Below are 22705 nucleotides of genomic sequence, written 5' to 3'. Positions count from 1 at the left end.
TTGTTTTTGTTGTCAGTGACTGTGAATATTTTGTTTATCCAAAAAGGTATTCGGCCTTTTCTGAAGGTGTTTGTTCCAGTTTATATGCTATGCATTTGGATGGCCAGGAAAGGAAACATTTAAAACTTCATTAACACTTGATTTAAAGAATCTTGCACTAGCTGGTTGCTAGATATTGTTAGCAAGTATGCTGAGAAGAGTGTTCAGCAGCCATTCATAAGCCAATGCCCAAATGATGATCAAACAGCTTATGGGGCAGTTGATAAGTCTTGGCTACTTTGTCTGGTTTTGAATAACTAAAGAGCAAATTCATGCAAACTAACAGCAAAACATAAAGTGGTCTTTTAAATATCTCCCATATTATACAGTGCCTGAAGTGAAACAAAACTTTAGGAGCAATAATAATACTTATTGTTATTACTTACACAAGAAGACACAATTCTGAAAGATTAGAGGCAATCAAATCTGTACACAGCAAGTTATAATTTAGAAACAGCCAAAAGTGCCTAATTACTGGTGTATGAAATATTGAGTTAATTTATTATAGTATTTGCAAAGCAGCAGCAAACTACAGTATTTATGCTGCTTACTATTCAGCAATATTGACTAAAAGGGTTGTGAGTATGATAAGAAATGATGCATGCATTCTTGACTGTGTGAGGTGTGAAAAGCTTGTCAATGGGTACCTTTACTACCGCAAGATGTTCTTCACACCACTTGCATTACCTTTCTAACCTTTAATAGTGACTTAAAGCCAAATTGCTATACCTCATTCTTCTCCCTTGCTGGCTGGGCTTGAAACCTGTTTGCTAACTGTGTACGCTGCTGGAGTGACACAATCCCCATGTATTGACTGTTAGTTGCGATTGGATCAATAGGAGCTTGACCTTTTTTCATTGGCAGTTCAAAAATATGAGGAGCACCTTAAAAACAGGATGCAAAAAGGACCTTTCTTGTACATTTTTAATAAACTACCCATCTAAATGTGCATTCCATTTACAGTCTGCATTTAATCTTTTGATCAATACCTTTGACCCTGTGCATGGGGTCCCCCAGACCACTTGGTGGTCAGTTGCTCCTCCTGGATGCACAGGACTAGTGAATTTCAAGCCCTGTACACTTATTAGATTTGCATGCTAGATGTTTTCAAGTTTGTTGTGTTGTGTGGTATGATTTTTTTTATCTACCTTTTGAATGATTGTAAATCTGTGCCAGTTTTACTCAAGCTTTGTTATTTAATAAGTCACAAGCAGTCTGCAATTTGATGTCCCTACACCATTTTAATTAAAATATACTTGGGCTACTTTACTTTTTCCTTTTTAAATATCAGAAGTGCCCAATAGTTTGGCAGTGTTGCTGACCATTATGTGCATTCCCTTTAGATAAAAAATGTATTCTTTATATTTTTTTTTAGGTTTGCGTCTACCAACTTAAACTGCTGTTAAGCTCAAAAACATGTTTGCTTACCTCTTTATGTACTTTTGCCACCTTTTATTAATGACTTTGTATTCCAAGATTAAATCCTACCACACCTTGCAGATAATGTAACTGAAGGAGCCCATTCTTGCCTGTTTATAGGCTGTGATTTGTTCAGGAAAATATAAACACACATAAAATTGGGGTTGTTTTTCAGTCTCAAAAAATATTTTTGTGAACACAATCTATTGAAAATGAAATTAAGCTATAAACTACCACTTCTTGCAGTTTTCCTTGGTAGACACACTCCAATCCTTTGGTGGTATGTAGCTACAGCTTGTCAATAGTATGACCATGCATTACGTTAATTGTGCAAATCACATTAAAATGAAAACAATCTTAAACTGCCCATGGCTTCAGAGCCACAAACTGAGTATTACTGCACAGTATGTTATGTCAACACTGCTGCTTGTAAGTGTCTTGGCTACTGATGGGCTACATATCTGACAGGCCTAAGGGACTAGTTTTTTATTTGTTATGGCATATCTTAAAAGAACAGTAACACCAAAAAATGAAAGTTCTTTTTTTAGAGTAATTAAAATATAATGTACTGTTGCCCTGCACCGGTTGTGTGTTTGCTACAGTAAAACTACTAGAGTTTATATAAATAAACTGCTGTGTAGCCAAGGGGACAGCTATTCAAGATGGATAAAAGGCACAGGTTACATAGCAGATAACCTTTGTAGGATACAATAGTGTGTTATCTGCTATGTGCTTTTTCTCCTTTGAATGGCTGCCCTATGGCTTAACAGAAGCTTTGTTGTACCAGTTGTGCCAGTGCAGGGCAGCAGTACATTATATTCTAATTACTTTTATACATTTTCATTTTTTGCTGTTCCTATTTCTTTAACAAATTCTCTAAATTCCTAATCCTTCAGATTGTTGCTCTGGCAAACAGCATTTCAGGGTGGTGTGTACATGTATGCATTTCTTTTGTAATCTCTTTTTCACGGCAAAAACAACATTATTATTTAATGTAGATATATTTTCAAGTTTATTTAACAAATCTTAATAGGTATTAACATTTATTCAATTCTTGTATACAATATTTTTTTTAATCTAGCTTTTATATATTCTTCTTAAAGTTTATACTCAATATTTTGCCTGTGGAAAGGGAAACATATTTCTTATGCTGTCTCCAGTTTCTTTTTGTCTTTCTCCCTTATTTAAGTGATTAAATGAAAGCTGCATTGTGGTAACAGGTACACAGGTCTATAAGAACTTAAAACCCAGGGCTGAAAGCAGGTAGTATATATATCCTGGGTATAAAATCATAACTAAAATAAGAGAACTATGTGCTCTGTATGCTATAGCTTGATACATATTGATTTAACCTAATTGTATGGTCATTGGTGTATGTGTGGGCCCTGTGAGGTATATAGCAGATTAATGACAGATAATTACAGAAATATTACTCAAAACTGCATGTACCCACTGCTTTGCATAGAAATGTTGTGCAATTCAGCCACCCACATACAGGATTATATGCTATACTTCCTGAAAGCCTGTCCTGGAGTTGGTTTAATGCGTTGTAAAGTCAAAGTGTCACTTTATGGGATAGTCAAGCCAAGTGCTCCATTATGTTAATATAATTTGGTCCACAAACGTAGTTGAATCTGTAATTGTTTTGGATAATTTTACCCTACATGACCACACAAAAAGTTAGCCAACTGCTATGTTCAAAGCTAAAAAGTAACCCCTGAACAACCATGCACCTTGCCAAATAAGATGTGCAATTATCTTTTGGTGTCTCAACCCTGTTAAAACGTAGCTGTAAATGGCGTGAGCTGAGTTTTGCTACATATAAATAAGACCTTTAAAATAATGCAGAAAAGCCATCTTCTTCACAGGATCCAATATCCTGAGGATGGCACTTACACCGAATATATAGACTGGACTTCTCAGGGAGGTTGCTGCTTATTATTCACTATGATACACTCCCCCCCCCCCCCCCCCCCCCCCCACCTAAAGGCAGGTTGTTCTGATTTTTTTTTTTTGGCTACTCATTTAGTCACTTAGTCTTCTGATGAATGTTCTGATATTAGTCGTACGTTTTCAATGCAATGACCCAAAACTAACATTCAGACTGAAATCGTAGGGTAAAGCCCTTAAAATACAAATGTTCTGAACATATGAAATAATTGGCAGACATCAATTGTATAAAAGTGACTTCTGTTTTAGGTCTCCCAAGGATATGATCCGATACACAATACATGTGCATATTTTATCGGTTTCTGACCGAAGTTTTCTAACCTGGCTGCACGAGTAAATGATCGACATGGTACAAAAATTATCAGGATGATAATTCGAGCTTCACACGGTCCAAAAATCATATGAAACTAGGTTTTGTGTGATTTTATCAGTACTGTATGGCCACGTATATTGCTCAGTGAGAATGTTTAATGGGTGTCCCTGGTACTTTAGATGCAGCTTTCAAGATTATAATAGATTTGTACCCTATTTCATGTTTTCAGGTCTCTTTAGCCACTTTGTATTGTATGCAGTATTGTGGCTTGGAATATAGAGCTTTTGGAATACTGTGTATATGATCTCTGCCTTTCAGCACAAGCAACGCTGCCCAGTTTTGGAGGACCAGCTGGTTGATCTGGTGGTGTATGCCATGGAACGCTCTGAAACAGAGGAGAAATTTGACGATGGTGGAACAAGCCAGCTGCTATGGCAGCATCTTTCCAGCCAACTTATTTTCTTTGTGCTCTTTCAGTTTGCCAGTTTTCCTCACATGGTCTTGTCTCTCCATCAAAAGGTACATTGTACAAAATTTATCAGGTTTGTAAGTTTTTAAAAAAAAAGTATCCACTTCTCTGATAACATCATTTTATACAAAAACTATTCTTCAGTAAGTTTGTTTGATGGTTTACATGTATATATAATAAACTGTCCTATTATGGGCATTAGCATCTTAGCCATGCCAAATTAGTGTCGCTAACATTCATACTTGAGTTTGAGCTCAAAATATCCTCAAAATATGAGAAAATATCCAGTCTGACAACACATGTGATAAATATCACCTGTAATGTTGCCTGTAGAAATCTGCAATTAAATTTGAAAATGAAATCGATTATCTGATTGGTTGCTGTGGGTAAAAGCACTTGATAATATTTATAATCTATGTTAGTAAGCCAGCCCCTAAACCTGTTTCAACTCCTACCTCTTAAATTAATTGTTTCAGGGAATACACTGCAGACTTACATCTTTTCAAAGACTGTAGATGAAAGTGAGTAGCCTAATGGTTACACAGTGACTTACTCACTGCTGTGAAGGCAGCAATCTGAACAGCTATATAGGGACAGTTGTCCATGGTTAATATATGAATATACTCTAGACTAACTCTGGACTAACACATTCCATTAATATCATGCAATACTAAATTTGAATTTTATTTAACAATTTGCCTGCTATATACCTGACCTGTGTCTATAAAACTACAAATAGCGATAAGAATGATGTTCATCAGAGTTTGGAAACGAAAGTCTTAGATGCATTTCTTACAGCTGGCAGGCCGAGGCCTTATTAAAGGTAGAGATCATCTCATGTGGGTGCTGCTGCAGTTTATTTCCGGAAGTATCCAGAAGAATGCTTTAGCTGATTTTTTACCAGTCATGAAGCTATTCGACCTCTTGTACCCTGAAAAAGAAGTGAGTGCCGTGTTCATATCAGTCTAAAATTTCATGTTTGTAGAGGTTAGATGTTTAAGCTATTATGGGAAAAGTGAATTTAATTTTCAAGCTAATTTTGTTATTCCCTGCTGCGACTGTCTTTAAGGTGTGGTGGAATTCTTTGAATTATTATAAGAAAGGATGGGATTGTTATTTCGAAGAAGATATTGTACCGATAAGTATTTTAATAATGACACATTATTGAGGCTGAATCTCATTTCTTGTTTAATACCAAGACTATTACCCATCTTTATTGTTATTTAGTTGGCTACTACAGGGCACCATTAATTAAATTTTACAGACAAGGTTTCCCTCATAAAGCAGTCATGGTAGTCCCCACAGATAAAATCAAGCACATATGTGTGCAGATAAATGAAGTTTCCTATTGTCAAGTACTGTGGCTTTTGACACATATGGCAGATTTTTGACCTGCAGATAAACACAGGCCAAAAATTTGCACCTTTGCTTGAATTAGCCCTTTCTGTGTCTGCAGCCACTGTCGGCCCTGTGCCCTGCACAGAGCAGATTTTGGCACTAAATGTAGTAAACACGTGTTTAGCCAGAATCTGCTCCATGTGCCTACACCTGGCCCAACACAGTAGTTCCGGGCGCAGACACAGAAAAGCACTGATTTAATTGTAGGGGCGGATTCTCGCCTGCCTTTATTTGCAGACCAAAAATCTGCCACATGAGACATAAACCTTCAGGAAAATTTGGTGAACCTAATTAAAGTTAATTTTTGCTCCAACAATTAGGGCATCAAAAATATAATGTGTTATACAATATAATTTGTTATATATTGGCAGGCTAATGGTTTGTCTCAGGGGACATAAGGGAACGTAAAGTAATCCAACTAAGTTAAAGGAACAGTAACACCAAAAAATGAAAGTGTATAACAGTAATAACAATATAATGTACTGTTGCCCTGCATTGCTTCAACTGGTGTGTTTGCCTCAGAAACACTACTATAGTTTATATAAGTAAGTTGCTGTGTAGCCATGGGGGCAGCCATTCAAAGGAGAAAAGGCACAGGTTACTTAGCAGATAACAGATAAACCCCCATTATATGGGGCTTATCTACTAGTTATCTGCTATGTAACCTGTGCCTTTTCTCCTTTTTTCCAGCTTCAATGGCTGCCCCCATGACTACACAGCAGCTTATTTATATAGTAGCTTTTCTGTAGCAAAAACACCAGTTTTTTGCAGAGCAACAGCACATTATATTTTAATTACTTTAAAACACTTTAATTTTTTGATGTTACTGTTCCTTTAAGGGATTCTATTAGAATACCAATAAATAAGCTACTTCCTTCTCCAGGCATCCCTAGTGCTGACTAAGACTCATGCATGCTGAATAGACTAACATCAGAAAATTTGACTTTAATGCACAAGACTAAAGGTGGCCATACACAGGCCAATTTCAGCTGCCAATATCTGTACTTTAGACTGATTCGGCAACTTATCTGCCTGTTTATGAGCACCAACTATGGGCCTCCCTGACTGGCCTGAAATTGGCCAGATCTTAATCAGGGAGGTTAGGTTTTTCCATTGGCGCCTTTGCTACAACCTCGCCAAACAAGCAGATCGTACAGTGTATGGCCACTCTAAGCACTGGTCACTTGGGAATAAGTTAAGATGGGGGTGCAGCATTCTGTTTAGATATTTCCTTTTCTTAAAAAACACTGTCCTAGGTAATAAAAATCATAGGGTCTTGGAATTTGGACTCACTTGGGGGCAACTACCACATTGCTACCTTTCCTTGGCATTTAAATGTTGTGCTTGTGGAGTACAGTTCTTGGTATGCTATGATCTTCCGCCCTTTTGTAAAAAAAACAACTGATGGTGGATTACTTCTATCTATCAATCAATTTTTTGGATTCAGGGAGTTGAATCTATGAGCAAGATATCCTAACAGATGTTGGAATTATATATTTGGCCATTTAACTTTTTTTTTTGTCTTCAGTGTATCCCTGTGCCTGACATCACCAAACCTCAATCTACACACTCCTTTGCAATGACCTGTATCTGGATCCATTTGAACAGGAAGGCTCAGAATGACAACTCCAAACTGCAGATCCCAATCCCTCATTCTCTAAAACTACATCATGAGTATGCAGTTTCACTTTTACTTCCCCCTTTATTCCCTTGCAATTCTTTCAAATCTTAGCAGTCATTAAAGTAATGAATCAATGCAGATTTTCTGCTACTTTCATGAAGGTAGAACAATAATTTGCAGTGGTTTCTGGTGTACTGAAACTTAAGAACCACCTTGCATTATCCAGAAATATATAAGGCATAATTTTCCTTTCATTTCTTCTGTTACCTCCATTATACAGATTCCTACAGCAGAGTCTGAGAAACAAGAGCTTGCAGATGACCGATTACAAAATAGCTTTGCTTTGCAATGCCTATTCTACAAATTCAGAATGTTTCACATTGCCTATGGGAGTCCTGGTGGAAACAATTTATGGCAATGGAAATGTTAATATACCACTTCCAGGATCAAACTGTATGGCTTCAGGTTCTATAACACCACTGCCAATGAACTTGTTGGATTCACTAACTGTGCATGCTAAAATGAGGTACTGTCATTAGTATATGTTCATCTCAGATGTTTAAATAAAACATGTTGCCTACAGTAGATATTTAGGGTTCAAAGACAAGGGACAAGCTGGGACTTATTTATATATGTTGGCTAATCACATTGCATCCATTTCATTTACTGAGAGTATAACCAGACATTACAACACAATATTTTTTCTTTAGAGTAACACATTCTAATTAACTGTTAAATCACACATGCACATTGCTCAAAATGCACCCACATGTGTAGTTAAAACTAATAAAAAGATTTCTTGCTGTGCCAGGGGCTACCCAAACTGATGTAGAGGTCTACTTCCAAACAATTCTGTATAGTTTCTAAAATAACCTTACTTTTGAGTAGCCTCTTGGCAATGTGTTTCTTTTCGTGCATGTCAGATTTTTATTAACAGGTCAGATACATTGGTGTATGTTCCCTTTCCCTTGGTAATGTCTTTCGCAATTACTGCGCACTGACACAAAGCTACGTGTTGTTCATTTTTAATAGTAGAACACATTTCACAACTTTTTAAAATGTTATTGTTTTTATTTTGTCCCATTTTGATAAAATGTATGTTCTTTACCAATAACAGCTCAACAAGCCTGTTGTTCACTCTCTAAACTAAGGTTATCAGAGTTTAAAAGTGAAATCTAGAGACCCATTTGAAAAAGGTGGTGCGCACAGCAAAATTATTAGGCAATGCCTACTTTTTTGTTTCCACCCCCATTAACCCAAAGTCCAAAGGCTTTGGCTGTCTAAAGATGTTGGGAGCTATAGTTTAACACCATTTTGGGGCCCACAGTTTGGTACCTGGAAGCAGCTAAGTTAAGAGGTTGGGTTGGACATAGCACACATTATACTAAGCATTGGGATAGTATCCCCACTACGTAAGTAAGAGCAATTTGAAAACTGCCTGTACAAAACACCCCAGGGCACAGGCCCCCAACTCTTTGCAGATATTCATGAAATGCACAATATTGTACAGGTATAGGACCTGTTATCCAGAATGCTTGGGACCTGGGGCTTTTTGGATAAGGGATTTTTCTGTAATTTTGATCTCCATACCTTAAGTCTACTAAAAAAATAATTTAAACATCATTTAAACCCAATAGGATTGGTTAGCCTTCAATAACAATTAATTATATCTTAGCTAAGACCAAGTACATGGTTCTGTTTTATTATTACAGAGAAAAAGGAAATCATTTTTAAAAATTAGAATTATTTGCTTATAATGGAGTCTATGGGAGATGGCTTTTCCGTAATTCTGAACTTTCTGGATAACTGGTCTCCGGATAAGGGATCCTATACCTGTACTCGCTTTCTCTAACAAAAAGGCCTTCATATAGACGTTATTGTGAATGGCTAGATGTAAAACATTTGAACCGCATAAGCACCAGAAAATGCAGAAGAAGGCAATTCAAATGTTTTTCTGGCGTTTTGTTGCCCGTGCTAGTAGACAACAAAAGGTTCCATGTATCACCCTTCGATGCAACATATAAATATTTTACATTTTTGTATCCCCCTTATTTTTCAGCCTCATTCATAGCATTGCTACCAGAGTGATTAAAATGGCCCAAGCAAAATCCACTTTTGCTTTGGCTCCTGCACTTGTGGAGACGTACAGTCGCTTGTTAGTGTATATGGAGATTGAATCACTTGGCATCAAAGGATTTATAAGTAAGTGATTTTTTTTTAACTTTAAAATAAGAACTTTTTGGACATGTTTTAGGATGAAATGCTGTTTGTACTGATTAATATTCTGGTTAATATTCTTTATGAATTACATTCTGAAAAATATTTATTCTTCATAATAGAAGATATCCTGGAAAAGCATAGTAAATATATAGGTAAAAATATGTTTGCATCATGTAACCAAGCAATCATTACAACTTATCACTTTCTTTTAAATGAGTTCTTGGCACATTATTGTGACCAAAAAAAAAAATGTTACATGGCCATTATGCATTTATTGTGAGTACAGCAGTGGCAACTAGAATAAGTGACATTAAAGGAATACTTTACCCCCAACCAATGCAGATTTATATAAAAATATATTGCATATATGGATCGAGGCATGGATCGAGGCATGTAAAGGGGCAATATTTACTGATATATATTCCAGTTTGGTGATCTTAACATAATATAAACTATCTGTTAGTTAATTATTCATTCTGGGGGTATAGGTTTCCTTTAACAAAAGCAGACTTATAATTTAGATTAACAAGGATTACAAGTAGACTGTAATTTTGCTAATGTTTCTTAAATTGTGTGTTTTTTCCAGGCCAGCTTTTGCCTACAGTTTTTAAGTCACATGCCTGGGGGATTCTTCACACTCTGCTGGAAATGTTCAGCTATCGAATGCACCACATCCAGCCTCACTACCGTGTACAGCTTCTAAGTCACCTTCATTCACTTGCTGGTGTTCCACAGACAAATCAGAACCAGCTTCATCTATGGTTAGTTACCTGCAAAAAATAAGTCGGGCTAAACTGATTTTTGTATAAGGAATTAACATTTCATGTTACTGGTATTGCAAATTACAGTAACTAAGTCAGGCAATGTTACCCCACCTTATTTTAGTTCTGTTGTTTTCTCTTACATGTGGTGTTTCTACATTAGTACTCCCTGACTAGTTCTCATGCATGCCATTAAATTTTTTTTAAAAAAAACGAACATTTATGCTCTTTATTTCTTCTTCTCTTGATAGTGTTGAGAGTACAGCGCTCAGATTGATCACAGCTCTTGGCAGCTCTGAAGTACAACCGCAATTTACGCGCTTCCTCAGTGACCCCAAAACGGTGTTATCAGCAGAGTCGGAGGAGCTTAACAGAGCTCTTATACTTACTATAGCGAGAGCCACACATGTAACTGGTACAGTAACAGTTTGCTGCCCAATGACCTAACAGTGATTGTATATCACACTATACCCATTTTTTACAAATTTAGTATTATCTGTTTGTTAATAATGCTGAGTGGAACTACATTTCACTTATCATTTTTGTTGCTTAGATTTTTTTACAGGCTCTGAGTCAATACAAGGCACGTGGTGTAAAGACATTCTGCAAACCATAATCAGCTTTACTCCTCACAATTGGGCCTTGCACACACTTAGCTGTTTTCCGGCACCACTGCAGGTATTTATTATTATTATAACTTGCATATCTGTGTTTGGAACCAGAGGAACCAATAAACAACTTTATGTGCAAAAATCATGTAAAATATAGTTTATTAGATGCATAATGCTCATTCATATTAAACCTATGCTGACACTCTCCTGTTTTACATTGGAGTAATTTTTGTACGCTTTTAAAATTATACTTCATGTTATATTCATTTTAAATAGTCTCCTTTCTCTCCAGAAGCCCCTACCAGCTTAGTAATCTTGAGTGAAGCTGCCATGCTTGACTGTGGTGTGAGGCTAGAATCATCTGGTGATGTTTATTCTTCCCCCAGTCTCAGGTCGCAAAGCTAGCCATACACATAGTGGTAATATCAAATAGAAAAATGTTTTGAAGGTTCTCGGGATGTGTACTGCATGCTGTCAATCCCTATGAATCTGATTTGTGCTTGCACTAGTGCATTAGTGCATAATTTATTAAACCAGGCAGGGAGGGTGCATTGGTGCTAATAGTTCATATAAATAATTGTTATTGTTTTCATTGTGCTTTCAAAACAAAAACACTGAGACCTCAATAACTTTTTTTATTTATTTGGCATTTAGGCTTTCTTCAAGCAAAACAATGTGCCACAAGAAAGTCGTTTCAACCTCAAAAAGAATGTTGAGGAAGAATACAGAAAGTGGAAGTCAATGACCAATGAAAATGACATAATCACACATTTTTCCTTGCAAGGCTCCCCCCCTCTATTCCTCTGTCTTCTTTGGAAGATGCTTTTAGAAACAGATCAGATTAATCAAATTGGTTACAGGTAAATTATTTTTTATTAGATAAAATTAAAGTTTTAACTCTTTTTGTGAAAATGTTTTTGCAAATATATTTGTTTTATTTGAATGAAAACAGCTAATTTGCATGTTTCAGTTTAAATAAAATGAACATTGCTTTTCAAAATTGCTTTTTCCACATCTTTTGGCCATCGTTATCATTTAACTTTTCACATTAATCATTTAACTATTTACATATTAAAAATATTTTTATTCTGATTTAAACATATATATATCTTTTTTTTTTTCTTCCTGGTGAATGGGTTTGCTTAGGCCAGTGCTGTCCAACTGGTGGCCTGCGGGCCACAACCCCCCTCTGTGTGGCCCCCCACCTGTGTGGCTGCTTTGATGGCTTACCTTTGTGTAAAAATTAGATAGTATCAGTACTGAGGCCCCCTGCATGGTTCACACCTCAGATTCAGGCTTTAATCCCCCTTTATTGTTTAACCATGTAATCCCCTGTGCTATTCACACCTTTTAATCCCTGCATTGTGCGCCCTCTGCATTGTTCACACCTCAGGCTGTAATTGCCCACATTGTTCACACCTCAGTAGGGGGTGTGTCACTGTATGTACTGTGTATGGCACACACAGGCAGCTAAGGGCTGCAGAGTATGGCATACACAGGCAGCTTAGGGCAGGCAGAGTATGGCACACACAGGCAGCTTAGGGCAGGCAGAGTATGGCACACACAGGCAGCATAGGGCAGGCAGAGTATGGCACACACAGCACACAGGGCCTGCTCTATGCTGCTTGTTTGTGCCATACTCTGCCTGCCCTATGCTGCTTGTTTGTGCCATACTCTGCCTGCCCTATGCTGCTTGTGTAGGCCATACTCTGCCTGCCCTATGCTGCTTGTGTGGGCCATACTCTGCCTGCCCTATGCTGCTTGTGTGGGCCATACTCTGCCTGCCCTATGCTGCTTGTTCGTGCCATACTCTGCCTGCCCTATGCTGCTTGTTTGTGCCATACTCTGCCTGCCCTATGCTGCTTTTGTGTGCCATACTCTGCCTGCCATTTGCTGCCTGTGGGAGGTGAACCTGGCAGGGGTTTGTTCTGGGCATTTGCTAGCATTTGGAAATAGCCATTAAATGGTCCCTAAGGTGTGTAATTCTGTGCTGGGGGTTGCTGTGCTATCCACAGGGTAGGAGGAGGCATATGGATTTAAGGGTGACATAATCTAATTCTGTCACATATGAATGATGGTTGATATCCCCACAGTGAGCAACAAGCATTTTGTTTTTTGCTGCGCTACCACCATTAATGTGGGCATGGTCTTGTGATTATGTGGTGTGGTTTGAAGTTGCTGCGGTTTAAAAAAGGAGAGCGTTCAAAACTTGCTTCCATTTGTGGCCCTCCACTATGTATGCTAGAGAAATTCCGGCCCTCGGCACCACAGAAGTTGGACAGCCTTGGCTTAGGCCATAACTTGGGTTTCTATAAATACAGCAGTTTACCCTCTGTTATGCTAACTTTGCTACCAGGAGTGCAAATTGAGCAAAATATCCTTGTCCTTTTATCTAGATAGGAGTAACAAGAATCTGGTAAAGGCTGGCTTCAAAGATGATTGGAGAATTGGCAGCTATTATATTATCTTTTTTCTCTATCAGGGGTCCCTAACCATTTCTCATGAGCCACATTCATATGTTAAAAGGGTTGGGGTGCAACACAATCATGAAAACACTTCCTGGGTGGCCATGATATGGCTGTTTTGTAGACCCTATATTGACTGGAAGCCTACAGGATGTTCTGTTTGTCAGTACACCTGGTGTTTTGGAACCAAAACTTTCCTCCAAGCCAGAAAATAAAAAAAATAATAAGCACCTGCTTTGAGGCCCCTGGGAGCAACATGTTGCTTAAGTGCCACTGGTTGGTGATCACTGCTTTATATTCTCCACCTAGTGGCAGATTTCAGAATATGGGTTGAATATATTGATGAATAAAAGTAAACAGCATAATAGAATAGACAATAGTCATTGCATTCTTTTAAAAAATGTAATCTTTGTAATTTGTCAAATAATGTTAAGATTTTTTTCTTTTTTTTTTAGGGTCCTGGAGAGGATTGGGGCTAGAGCTCTTGTTGCTCATGTCAGAACTTTTGCAGATTTTCTAGTGTATGAATTTTCTACCTCAGCAGGAGGCCAACAACTCAATAAGTGTATTGAGATGCTAAACGACATGGTGTGGAAGTATAACATTGTGACTTTGGACAGACTAATATTGTGCTTGGTAATTAATCACTTTATTTGTTATAATTTATTTAGTACAGTATGCCTTATACTTTACTTATAGCAAAGTTTTTTCATCCCTGTGACCAGCTATGAATGTAGCACTACTGGTTTGGAAGCATTAGTCCTAATAAATTAATTTAACCAGGGCCTGTTTTAAAAATGATGCCTTGAGAGGAAACTTTCACGATTTCGGGAAATTGTGGCGCCGCGTATAACATCCCACCGGCGATTTACATTTTCGGGGAGATTAGTCGCCCGCGACAAGGGAGATTTGTCGCGGGCGACTAATCTCCCCGTGTCACAGCCCTAAGCGTATTTAGTTTTACTAAATACTTGAATTTATAAGACCAAACTGCAGATGATAAGCTGTCTAGTATTAGTACAGTACTATTTTATCAAGCTATTTATAGCTGTCATTTGTCATACTGTCTTTAATATTTCTATTTTTAAAACTCAAATCACTATTAATACTTGAGTGACTACACTTTTGTTACTCATAAATAGCTACTATGATAGTCTTGGCATTTGCTTTTATGCAAAACATTAGAAATCCTTATGTGCAACTGTTCACAACAGGACAAAAATGTAACTGATTATTTTCTCCTAGGCCATGCGCAGCCATGAAGGGAATGAAGCCCAGGTGTGCTACTTCATTATTCAGCTGCTGCTTCTGAAACCAAATGACTTCAGAAACCGAGTAAGCGACTTTGTGAAGGAAAATTCCCCAGAGCACTGGCTTCAGAATGACTGGCATACCAAACACATGAATTACCATAAGGTAGAAAATTCTGAAATATGCTTTGATTTAATTTCCTCCTTGTCACTTACATTTCTGTGCTATAGTTTACATATAAAGCAATAACATTTACCACATGCTACACAAAATATGTTTAGAGGGTCTTGCAGTATGTAATTTGTAAGTAGTGCATTACGCTATATAGTTACTAGGACATTTTCAGCTGTCTATTGCTCTGTGGTACCTCTGCACTGAACCGATTGTTGTCTATGGCTCTTTACCATACTTTCCTGATGCAGAGTTCATGACTATCCATGAAACATGGCTACTCTGACCAAGAAATATGAATTAGTGTAATAAATGCTTAAAAAAATAAGCAAAAAAACTGGATCTGCATAATATTGCAGTCCCCCATTAACCAAACACTAAAATAATTGCAGTGCAGAACAGAACAAATTCATATCAGCATTATTATAAACAGGTGTCTTGTTAAAATGGTTTATTATACACTGTTTGGCCATGGATTCACTTTTTCTCATGAACTATTTAAAATGTGGCTTCCTCCTTGTGGTTTTGGTTTTTTCCCACTGTTTTTATTTTTAAAGAAATGTATTATGTTTCAGTTATGCATAAAAAATTTACAGCAGTTTCTCCTGAAAACCATACATAGACATGAGCATTCCTGTCCAATCTCAGTGTGATCTTGTCTCCTTATCTCCTCATCCTCCAAAACCTGAATTCCACTCACCCCCTTCCTGCTCAATTTCAAACCTTCTCAGACCAAACTCAGATTGTTTTCCAGACTTTCCCTCCCAGTACAAGCTTGAATTCCCATTCACTCCTTTACTACTCAAATTAGTATTATTATTAACCCATATTTAAAAAGTTCCAACATATATTTCACATCACTGTACATTGAACATACAGATTTACATAGAAAAACAACCAGTTACCGATACAAAAGGGAAAGAGGGCACTGCCCAACTTTCTGCAAGATTCCTGGCCTCAATGTCTCTTTACTACTCCATAGAGAGAAATAAATAAACAATGTGTATAATTCTTTTTGTAGAAGTATCCAGAAAAACTGTACTTTGAAGGCCTGGCAGAGCAGGTTAACCCACCAGTGCAGATCCAGCCCCAGTATCTTCCCATCTATTTTGGAAATGTTTGCCTCCGATTCTTGCCTGTGTTTGACATAGTCATCCACCGCTTTCTGGAGTTACTTCCTGTTTCCAAGTCGTTGGAGACTCTCCTTGATCATCTGGGTGGCCTGTACAAGTTCCATGGTTTGTACCTTTTTAATATTTTTATTATTATTATTCTTTTCTATGTACGTTGATATAAAAATATAAATGACAGAACACATAGGGGCTGATTTACTAATCCACGAATCCAAATCCCGAATGGGAAAAAATCGGATTGGAAACTAACATTTCGCGATTTTTTCGTAGCCGTTACGACTTGCGCGAATTGTCGCGACGGCGACAAAAAAAATCGCAAAATACCGATCATTACGAAAAAAACACATTTTAACGCTTTTCGGACGTTCGTGGATTAGTAAATCAGCCCCTTAGTGTTCTATATGATATTTTACAAATGTACTTGTAGACATAAAGTTTTTTTATTTTTATTATCAGTCATTACATTTTTATGCTACCCATCAGGTTGAAGCTTAGCCAACCAGCCTAAGCCTGGTTCTTCTCCCCCCTTTTCTATCTCTATTGAAGGCACCCTCATCAACCCTGTCAATTCCATGCGTTGCTTTGGGGTGATCTTTGACTCTAGTCTCTCCTTCTCTGACCATACTAACACCACTGTCAAAACCTGTCACTTTTTCTTACGCAATATTGCCAAAATCCGTCCCTTTCTTTCTACTGTAACAGCTAGGCTGTTCATGCACGCACTCATCCTATCCCGACTTGACTACTGTAACCTGCTGCTAACCGGCCTCCCTAACTCCCATCTTTCCCCCCTACAGTCTATATTAAACACTGCTGCCAGAATTCTCCTCCTCTCATCCAGGAGAGTTCAGGCCCTTCCCCTGCTAAAGGCCTTATCGTGGCTTCCTATTAAACAAAGAATAGTGTACAAACTCCTTCTCTTAACCTTCAAAGCCCTCCATTCCTCTGCCCCTCACTACATCTCTTCCCTTGTGTCTCCGTACGTTCCTGGCCGACTCCTTCGTTCCTCGCAGAGCAACCGTTTGGTTGCGCCCCCACTACTACTGCTGTTTCCCGCCTTAAACCTTTCTGCCTTGCTGCCCCTTACATTTGGAATGCCCTCCCCGATTTCCTCCGGAGAGAATCCTCCCTCAGTCTTTTTAAATCTAAACTTAAAGACTACATTTTGGAGCACTCACCCAGCACCTGATCTGGGAACTGGCACTTATATTGTAGTGTCACCCACTGTGACCTACAGCGCTTACGTTTGCCCATTTGTGTCTGTTAGTTACCCCTCCCATATAGATTGTAAGCTCTACGGGGCAGGGACCTCGTTCATCTTGTTTCTTATTGCAACTGTACCTTGTATTTATTTGTATTTAATGTTGTACTTTGTATTTATCCATTATCTTTAACCCCTTGTTTGTATTAATGTATTCTACTGTACAGCGCTGCATACATAAGTAGCGCTTTATAAATAAAGATATACATACATACATACATACATACATATTGGGCTGCAGCTATGCTTGGTTATAAACATCACCCTTTGTTTGACCCTGTACTGCCTCTGTGCTTCTCTTAATTAGGAAAAGTGTTTCCTGTAAGAGGTAGCAGATAATGCCAATGGATGCTAAAGTTTAAAGAGTTTAAAAAGATGCAAAATCACCCATTGTAGACATACCTAAAATTACTAAACAGATTGCTGTCAGATTAACCAATACACATTGTGTTAAGTGTAACCTAATAAAGAAGCTAAAAAAAAGGGATGGCAACATAAAGCCATGATGCTTTAAAACAGTGCTGTCCAACTGGCGGCCCGCGACCCCCCTCTGTGTGGCCCCCCCCACCTGTCTGGCTGCTTTGATGGCTTACCTTTGAGTAAGCATTAAATGGTATCAGTACTGAGATTAACTGGCCCCCTGCATGGTTCTCACCTCAGATTCAGGCTGTAATCCCTCTGTATTGTTTAAAAATGTAATCCCCTGTGTTTTTCACACCTTTTAATACCTGCATTGTTCACCCCCTGCAGTGATCACACCTCAGACTCAGACTGTAATCACTCCCATTGTTCACTTCTTCACACCTCAGACATAGGTACTGTAAGCAGAGTATGGCACATACAGCCAGCATAGGGCAGGGAGGGTATGGCACATACAGGAAGGGTAGGGCAGGCAGAGTATGGCACACACAGGCAGGGTAGGGCAGGCAGAGTATGGCACACAGAGGCAGCATAGAGAAGGCAGAGTATGGCACACACAGGCAGGGTAGGACAGGCAGAGTATGGCACACACAGACAGCATAGGACAGGCAGAGTGCTGCCTGTGTGTGCCATACTCTGCTTGCCCTATGCTGCTTGTGGGAGGTGAACCTGGCAGGGGTTTGTTGTGGGAGTTTGTTAGCAGTTGGAAATAGCCATTAAATGGCCCCTAAGGTGTGTAATTATGTACTGGGGGTTGCTCTGCTATCCACATGGGAGGAGGCATATGGAATTTTAGGGTATATCTTAATATGACATAATTCTTTCACATATGAATGATGGTTGATATCCCCACAGTAAGGACCAAGCATTTGGGATTTTGCTGCACTACCACCATTGTGATAAAATAGGTGTGGTTTAAAGTGGGTGTGGTTTCAAAAGGGGAGTGGTCAAAACTGGCTTCCATTAGCGGCCCTCCACCATGTATGCTAGAGAAATTCCGGCCCTCGGCACCGTAGAAGTTGGACAGCACTGCTTTAAAACATTGCTGTCCAACTTCTGTGGTACCAATTTTGTTTGGCCTATGAGGGCTGATAATGGAAGCCAGTTTTGACCACTCCCCTTCTTAAACTACACCCACTTTAAACCACACCCAGAGTATCACAAGAGCTTTTAAAGGAAAAGTAACACTATTCTACCCTGCACCAATAACTGCCCTATCCTGCAAACCACTTAGTATTTTAAATCTTTAATAGAAATTACCTGCTAAAACTATGCTTCCTGTCAATTGAACTACGGCGATACGGTGAAGGAAGGAGCTGCATCCACTATGCGATGATCGATTGATCGAGCCTAGCCTTCCTTCTCTATAGGAAGGAGTCAGGCTAGGCTCAATCAATCAATCTATCGTCATATAGTGGATAAAGCTTCTTCCTTCGCCCTATCGCCGTAGTTCAATTGCCAGGAAGCCAAGTTTTAGCAGGTAAAATGGTGCTCACTGCAGGGATATCACCCTATCGTCATATTAATTCTATATGCTTACTCTTCCCCTGTGAATAGCAGATCAACCCCAAGGACATAATTAAACACCTTAGAGACCACTGTAACAATTATTTCCAAATGCTAATAAAATCCCAAAACAAATCCTTGCCAGGTTTACGTCCCACAGGCAGCATAGGGAGGTAGAGTGTGGCACACACAGGCAGGGTAGGGCAGGCATTGTATGGCGCATACACAGGCAGGGTAAGACAGGCAGTGTATGGCGCATACACAGGTAGGGTAGGGCAGGCAGTGTATGGCACATACACAGGCAGAGTAGGGCAGGCAGTGTATGGCACATACACAGGCAGCATAGGGCAGGCAGAGAATGGAACACGCAGGCAGAGTATGGCACAAACAGGCAGCATAGGGCAGGCAGTGTATGGCGTGCACACAAACAGTCAGGGTAGAGCAGGGCAGGTAGAGTAGGGAGGGAGGCAGGGACACCTATCACGTCTATGTAAGTAACTGATTATGACCACTCCTAGATGGATAGTTTGTTCTGCAGTGCATACAGGAACACAATGCCAGCACTACTCCTACAGTCTGTCTGAGATGAGCACAGGTGAACAATGTGGGAGCCTACAGTCTGCGTACAAAATCTTACAGGTGTGAAAAATGCAGGGGGCTTACAACCTGAACATTAAGTGTATATAATACAGGGGGGGGGGGGGCAGTTAATCTCAGCACTGAAACAGTTTAAAGCTTACACATAGTAAGCAGTTACAGCAGCCAGACAGATTGGGGGGACCACACAAGGAAGGGGGGGCAGGGTGCGGGCTGCCAGTTGGACAGTGCTGCTGTAATATATAGCTTTAAATAAACCATTTAAAATACATGTTACTTTATCATTGGTTTTCTGGACTTGAATTTCCCTGTGAAGCTAAAGCACAAGCTCAATTCATGTTAACCAATGGGGGTATGCTGCTCCTTTGGTTGTGAATATTTGCCTCTATGTTCCTCTACAGAAGGTGATATTTTAAATCTCTGGATGTTTGCTATATTTATGAAATGATGGACAAAGTCAGACCTGGCATACGGCCGTCTTCTCTACCTGCATCTTGTAGGCAGGCAGAGAGAAGCAGATCCACTTTATTCAAAAGCTCCATGTAGCTGTACTGACAGGCACAGCTTCGGCCTGAGTAGAGCAGAAATCAGAGCGGGAAGACTCCAATTTGTGTAGCTGCACTCAGGCTAAAGCTATTCCTGTCAATGCTGCTACAACAAGCTGGTGATGAGAGTGGATTTGTTTCTCTCTGCCTGTGAAGTGGACTGTATGCCAGGTCTGACTTTACCCTTAAATCTAGAGTACTGTTCCCTAGGTTTCTTGTCTGAGGGTCCTAGAGTGTCTCTAAGGATCCTGGTTTTTTTATATCTAAAAAAGATAATATGTTAACAGTTTGCCTTTTTTTGCTTATTTATCTTCAGTAGGGCCAGTAAAGCTTTTTTGCGTGCATTTTTTTTACTCATTTGGTTATAGTGTAATACAAAAGTTATCCTATCGCTTGTTTGCAGGTGTAAATGCATAATTTATCATCCTCATTCTGAATGGCTCATAGCCTCTGTCTAAGTTCAGTGTTCTTGCATTATAAAAACCTTGTTGGTCAGTCATTCATGACCTCATTCTTTCTATTTTACCCTATAAATGTGAATAAATACCCCCCCCCCCTTTTTTTCCAATAGATCGCCCTGTGACCTACTTATACAATACACTTCACTACTATGAGATGCAGCTAAGGGACCGGACAAACTTAAAACGGAAGCTTGTTCATGCAATAATTGGCTCTCTTAAAGATAACAGGCCCCAGGGGTGGTGTTTGAGCGACACATACCTAAAGTTTGGCATGAATCCTAGAGACGATAACCCTTGGATCCCTGATGATACTTATTATTGCAAGCTGATTGGCCGACTGGTTGACAATATCCTTTATTGTGAATTGATGTAGGAATTTAAAACCTTATTGTCTTTCAAACCTAAATTCCCAATATCAAATGAAAGTGTTCCTCAATTCTAAACACCTATGGCTGGAAAATCTCCTGGGCCGTTCCCTAATTGTGACTGGAGGTTCAATGAGTTTCCCAATCCAGCTGCGCATGCTCTTCATGTTACCTGTGTGGAATTAATGGCATTAGCTGTTCCAGGCAAAGAAGTTGGCAATGCTCTTCTTAATGTTGTCCTAAAAAGGTTTGTCATCCATGTTGAAAGTTATTTATTTTATTTTTTTTGCCAGATTGAAAACAGTTAAACCTTCTTTGTGATACTTTGTCATATATTTAAACATTTAAAAATCTGTCACCCTAAGAAATAATCCCAAATTTATTGTTATGTTGGTTGAGCAAAATAAACTTCACTTTCACTATATAAACTATAGAAATATTGTTTCCTTCAGTTTTGGAATTGCTCAATCACAGCAAGCAGACAGGTGCCATTTTTGTGGACACTATTGGTAAAGAAAGCTGTGTATTATGTCAAAATTGTGTTTATTTGATAAAATGGAGGGATCAGGTGCGCATTACCACGCACTGGCTACACAATTAGTTTGTGAGGAGGGAGGGAAAAAGTGAGAAGTGCAGGGACATCTAGGAAGTGCTGAATAGAAAGTTAGTTATTATCTGCCCGCCTCTATGCCTAAGGCATAGAGGTGGGGCAGGCAATATATGATTGACAGCTAGGAATTTTAAATGCCTTTATAATTGGCATGGATGTGTTAATAAAAAATCAATTTGCATTTCATGTTTTATTTTAACAGGACTTTTATTCTACAGCTTTTTATGTCTCTGTGACAGGTCCCCTTTAAACATCCAAAAATCTTTGAGCCAGTAAACATTAATGATTATTAAGTTAGTAATTATATATATTTTTACTTATATACATTGTAAATGATTTAGCAGTAGATTTTAGTGGTTTGTCCTGAAAAATAGAAATTTTCCAAGGTTTTAGTATTTTTACTTTCATTTCTCCCACTTAACAGCCAGCCACTTGTGCCAAGAGAGAATATCACAGCTTGGATGAATGCAATCGGACTCATCATTACTGCTCTACCAGTGAGTGATCAGCGTTTCATTGCTATATCTTGCCGTGTAATAAATAAATAAATATATATATATATATGTATATAGAAAAATATAATGGGGGACATATACAAAGGGATATATGAGGACTAGCTGAAAAATAACTATAAATGGTCTCATCCTCAAACACTACCTTATGTATAATAAGACCTTTACTAGAGAAACCGAAAAATGCAGCGTGATTAAAGATATAGTCAGAGGAGAGAAAGAAAGAAACAAGAAACAGAAGAACCCCAAGCCCCACTTATGCTAGCCATAGTTTTGATAGTGCTAGGAACTGATATCAAAAAAAGCAGTGGCGCTACTAGCTAGTATAACACTAACATCATGTCAGGCACAAAAAAGTCACAGTTATAAAAAAGCGTAACGGGACAGAGGGTGCTGGATACTAGAGTCAGTCAATCACCATTTTAGCACTTAAATGGCACCTTATAGAGATCTAGAAGTACTTTTGCGAGTACAGGTATGGGACCCATTATCCAGAATCCTTAGGACCTGGGGTTTTCCAGATAAGGTATCTTTCCGTAATTTGGATCTCCTACCTTAAGTCTACTAAACAAATTATTTAAACAGTAGTTAAACCCAATAGGATTGT

The 22705-nt window shown here is 38.7% G+C and overlaps 1 protein-coding gene across 2 annotated transcripts in view; it reads left to right on the top strand.

The window, feature by feature from the left end:
• med23 (mediator complex subunit 23) overlaps positions 1-22705 on the top strand; it is a 48805-nt gene that overhangs the window by 20945 nt on the left and 5155 nt on the right. For both annotated transcript variants that reach the window (XM_002936308.5, XM_002936307.5), the window contains 15 exons: positions 4040-4240; positions 4989-5132; positions 7117-7262; positions 7490-7735; positions 9269-9411; positions 10016-10190; positions 10442-10605; positions 10744-10868; positions 11456-11661; positions 13722-13902; positions 14512-14682; positions 15710-15926; positions 20722-20958; positions 21058-21223; positions 22011-22083. In XM_002936308.5, the coding sequence (XP_002936354.2) occupies positions 4040-4240; positions 4989-5132; positions 7117-7262; positions 7490-7735; positions 9269-9411; positions 10016-10190; positions 10442-10605; positions 10744-10868; positions 11456-11661; positions 13722-13902; positions 14512-14682; positions 15710-15926; positions 20722-20958; positions 21058-21223; positions 22011-22083 (2595 nt within the window). The remainder of the gene's footprint in view (positions 1-4039; positions 4241-4988; positions 5133-7116; positions 7263-7489; positions 7736-9268; positions 9412-10015; positions 10191-10441; positions 10606-10743; positions 10869-11455; positions 11662-13721; positions 13903-14511; positions 14683-15709; positions 15927-20721; positions 20959-21057; positions 21224-22010; positions 22084-22705) is intronic.

The sequence above is a fragment of the Xenopus tropicalis genome, chromosome 5 (assembly GCF_000004195.4).
Source record: "Xenopus tropicalis strain Nigerian chromosome 5, UCB_Xtro_10.0, whole genome shotgun sequence".
Taxonomy (NCBI): domain Eukaryota; kingdom Metazoa; phylum Chordata; class Amphibia; order Anura; family Pipidae; genus Xenopus; species Xenopus tropicalis.
Note: the sequence above shows the minus strand (reverse complement) of the source record. Positions and strands in the feature narration are given on the sequence as shown.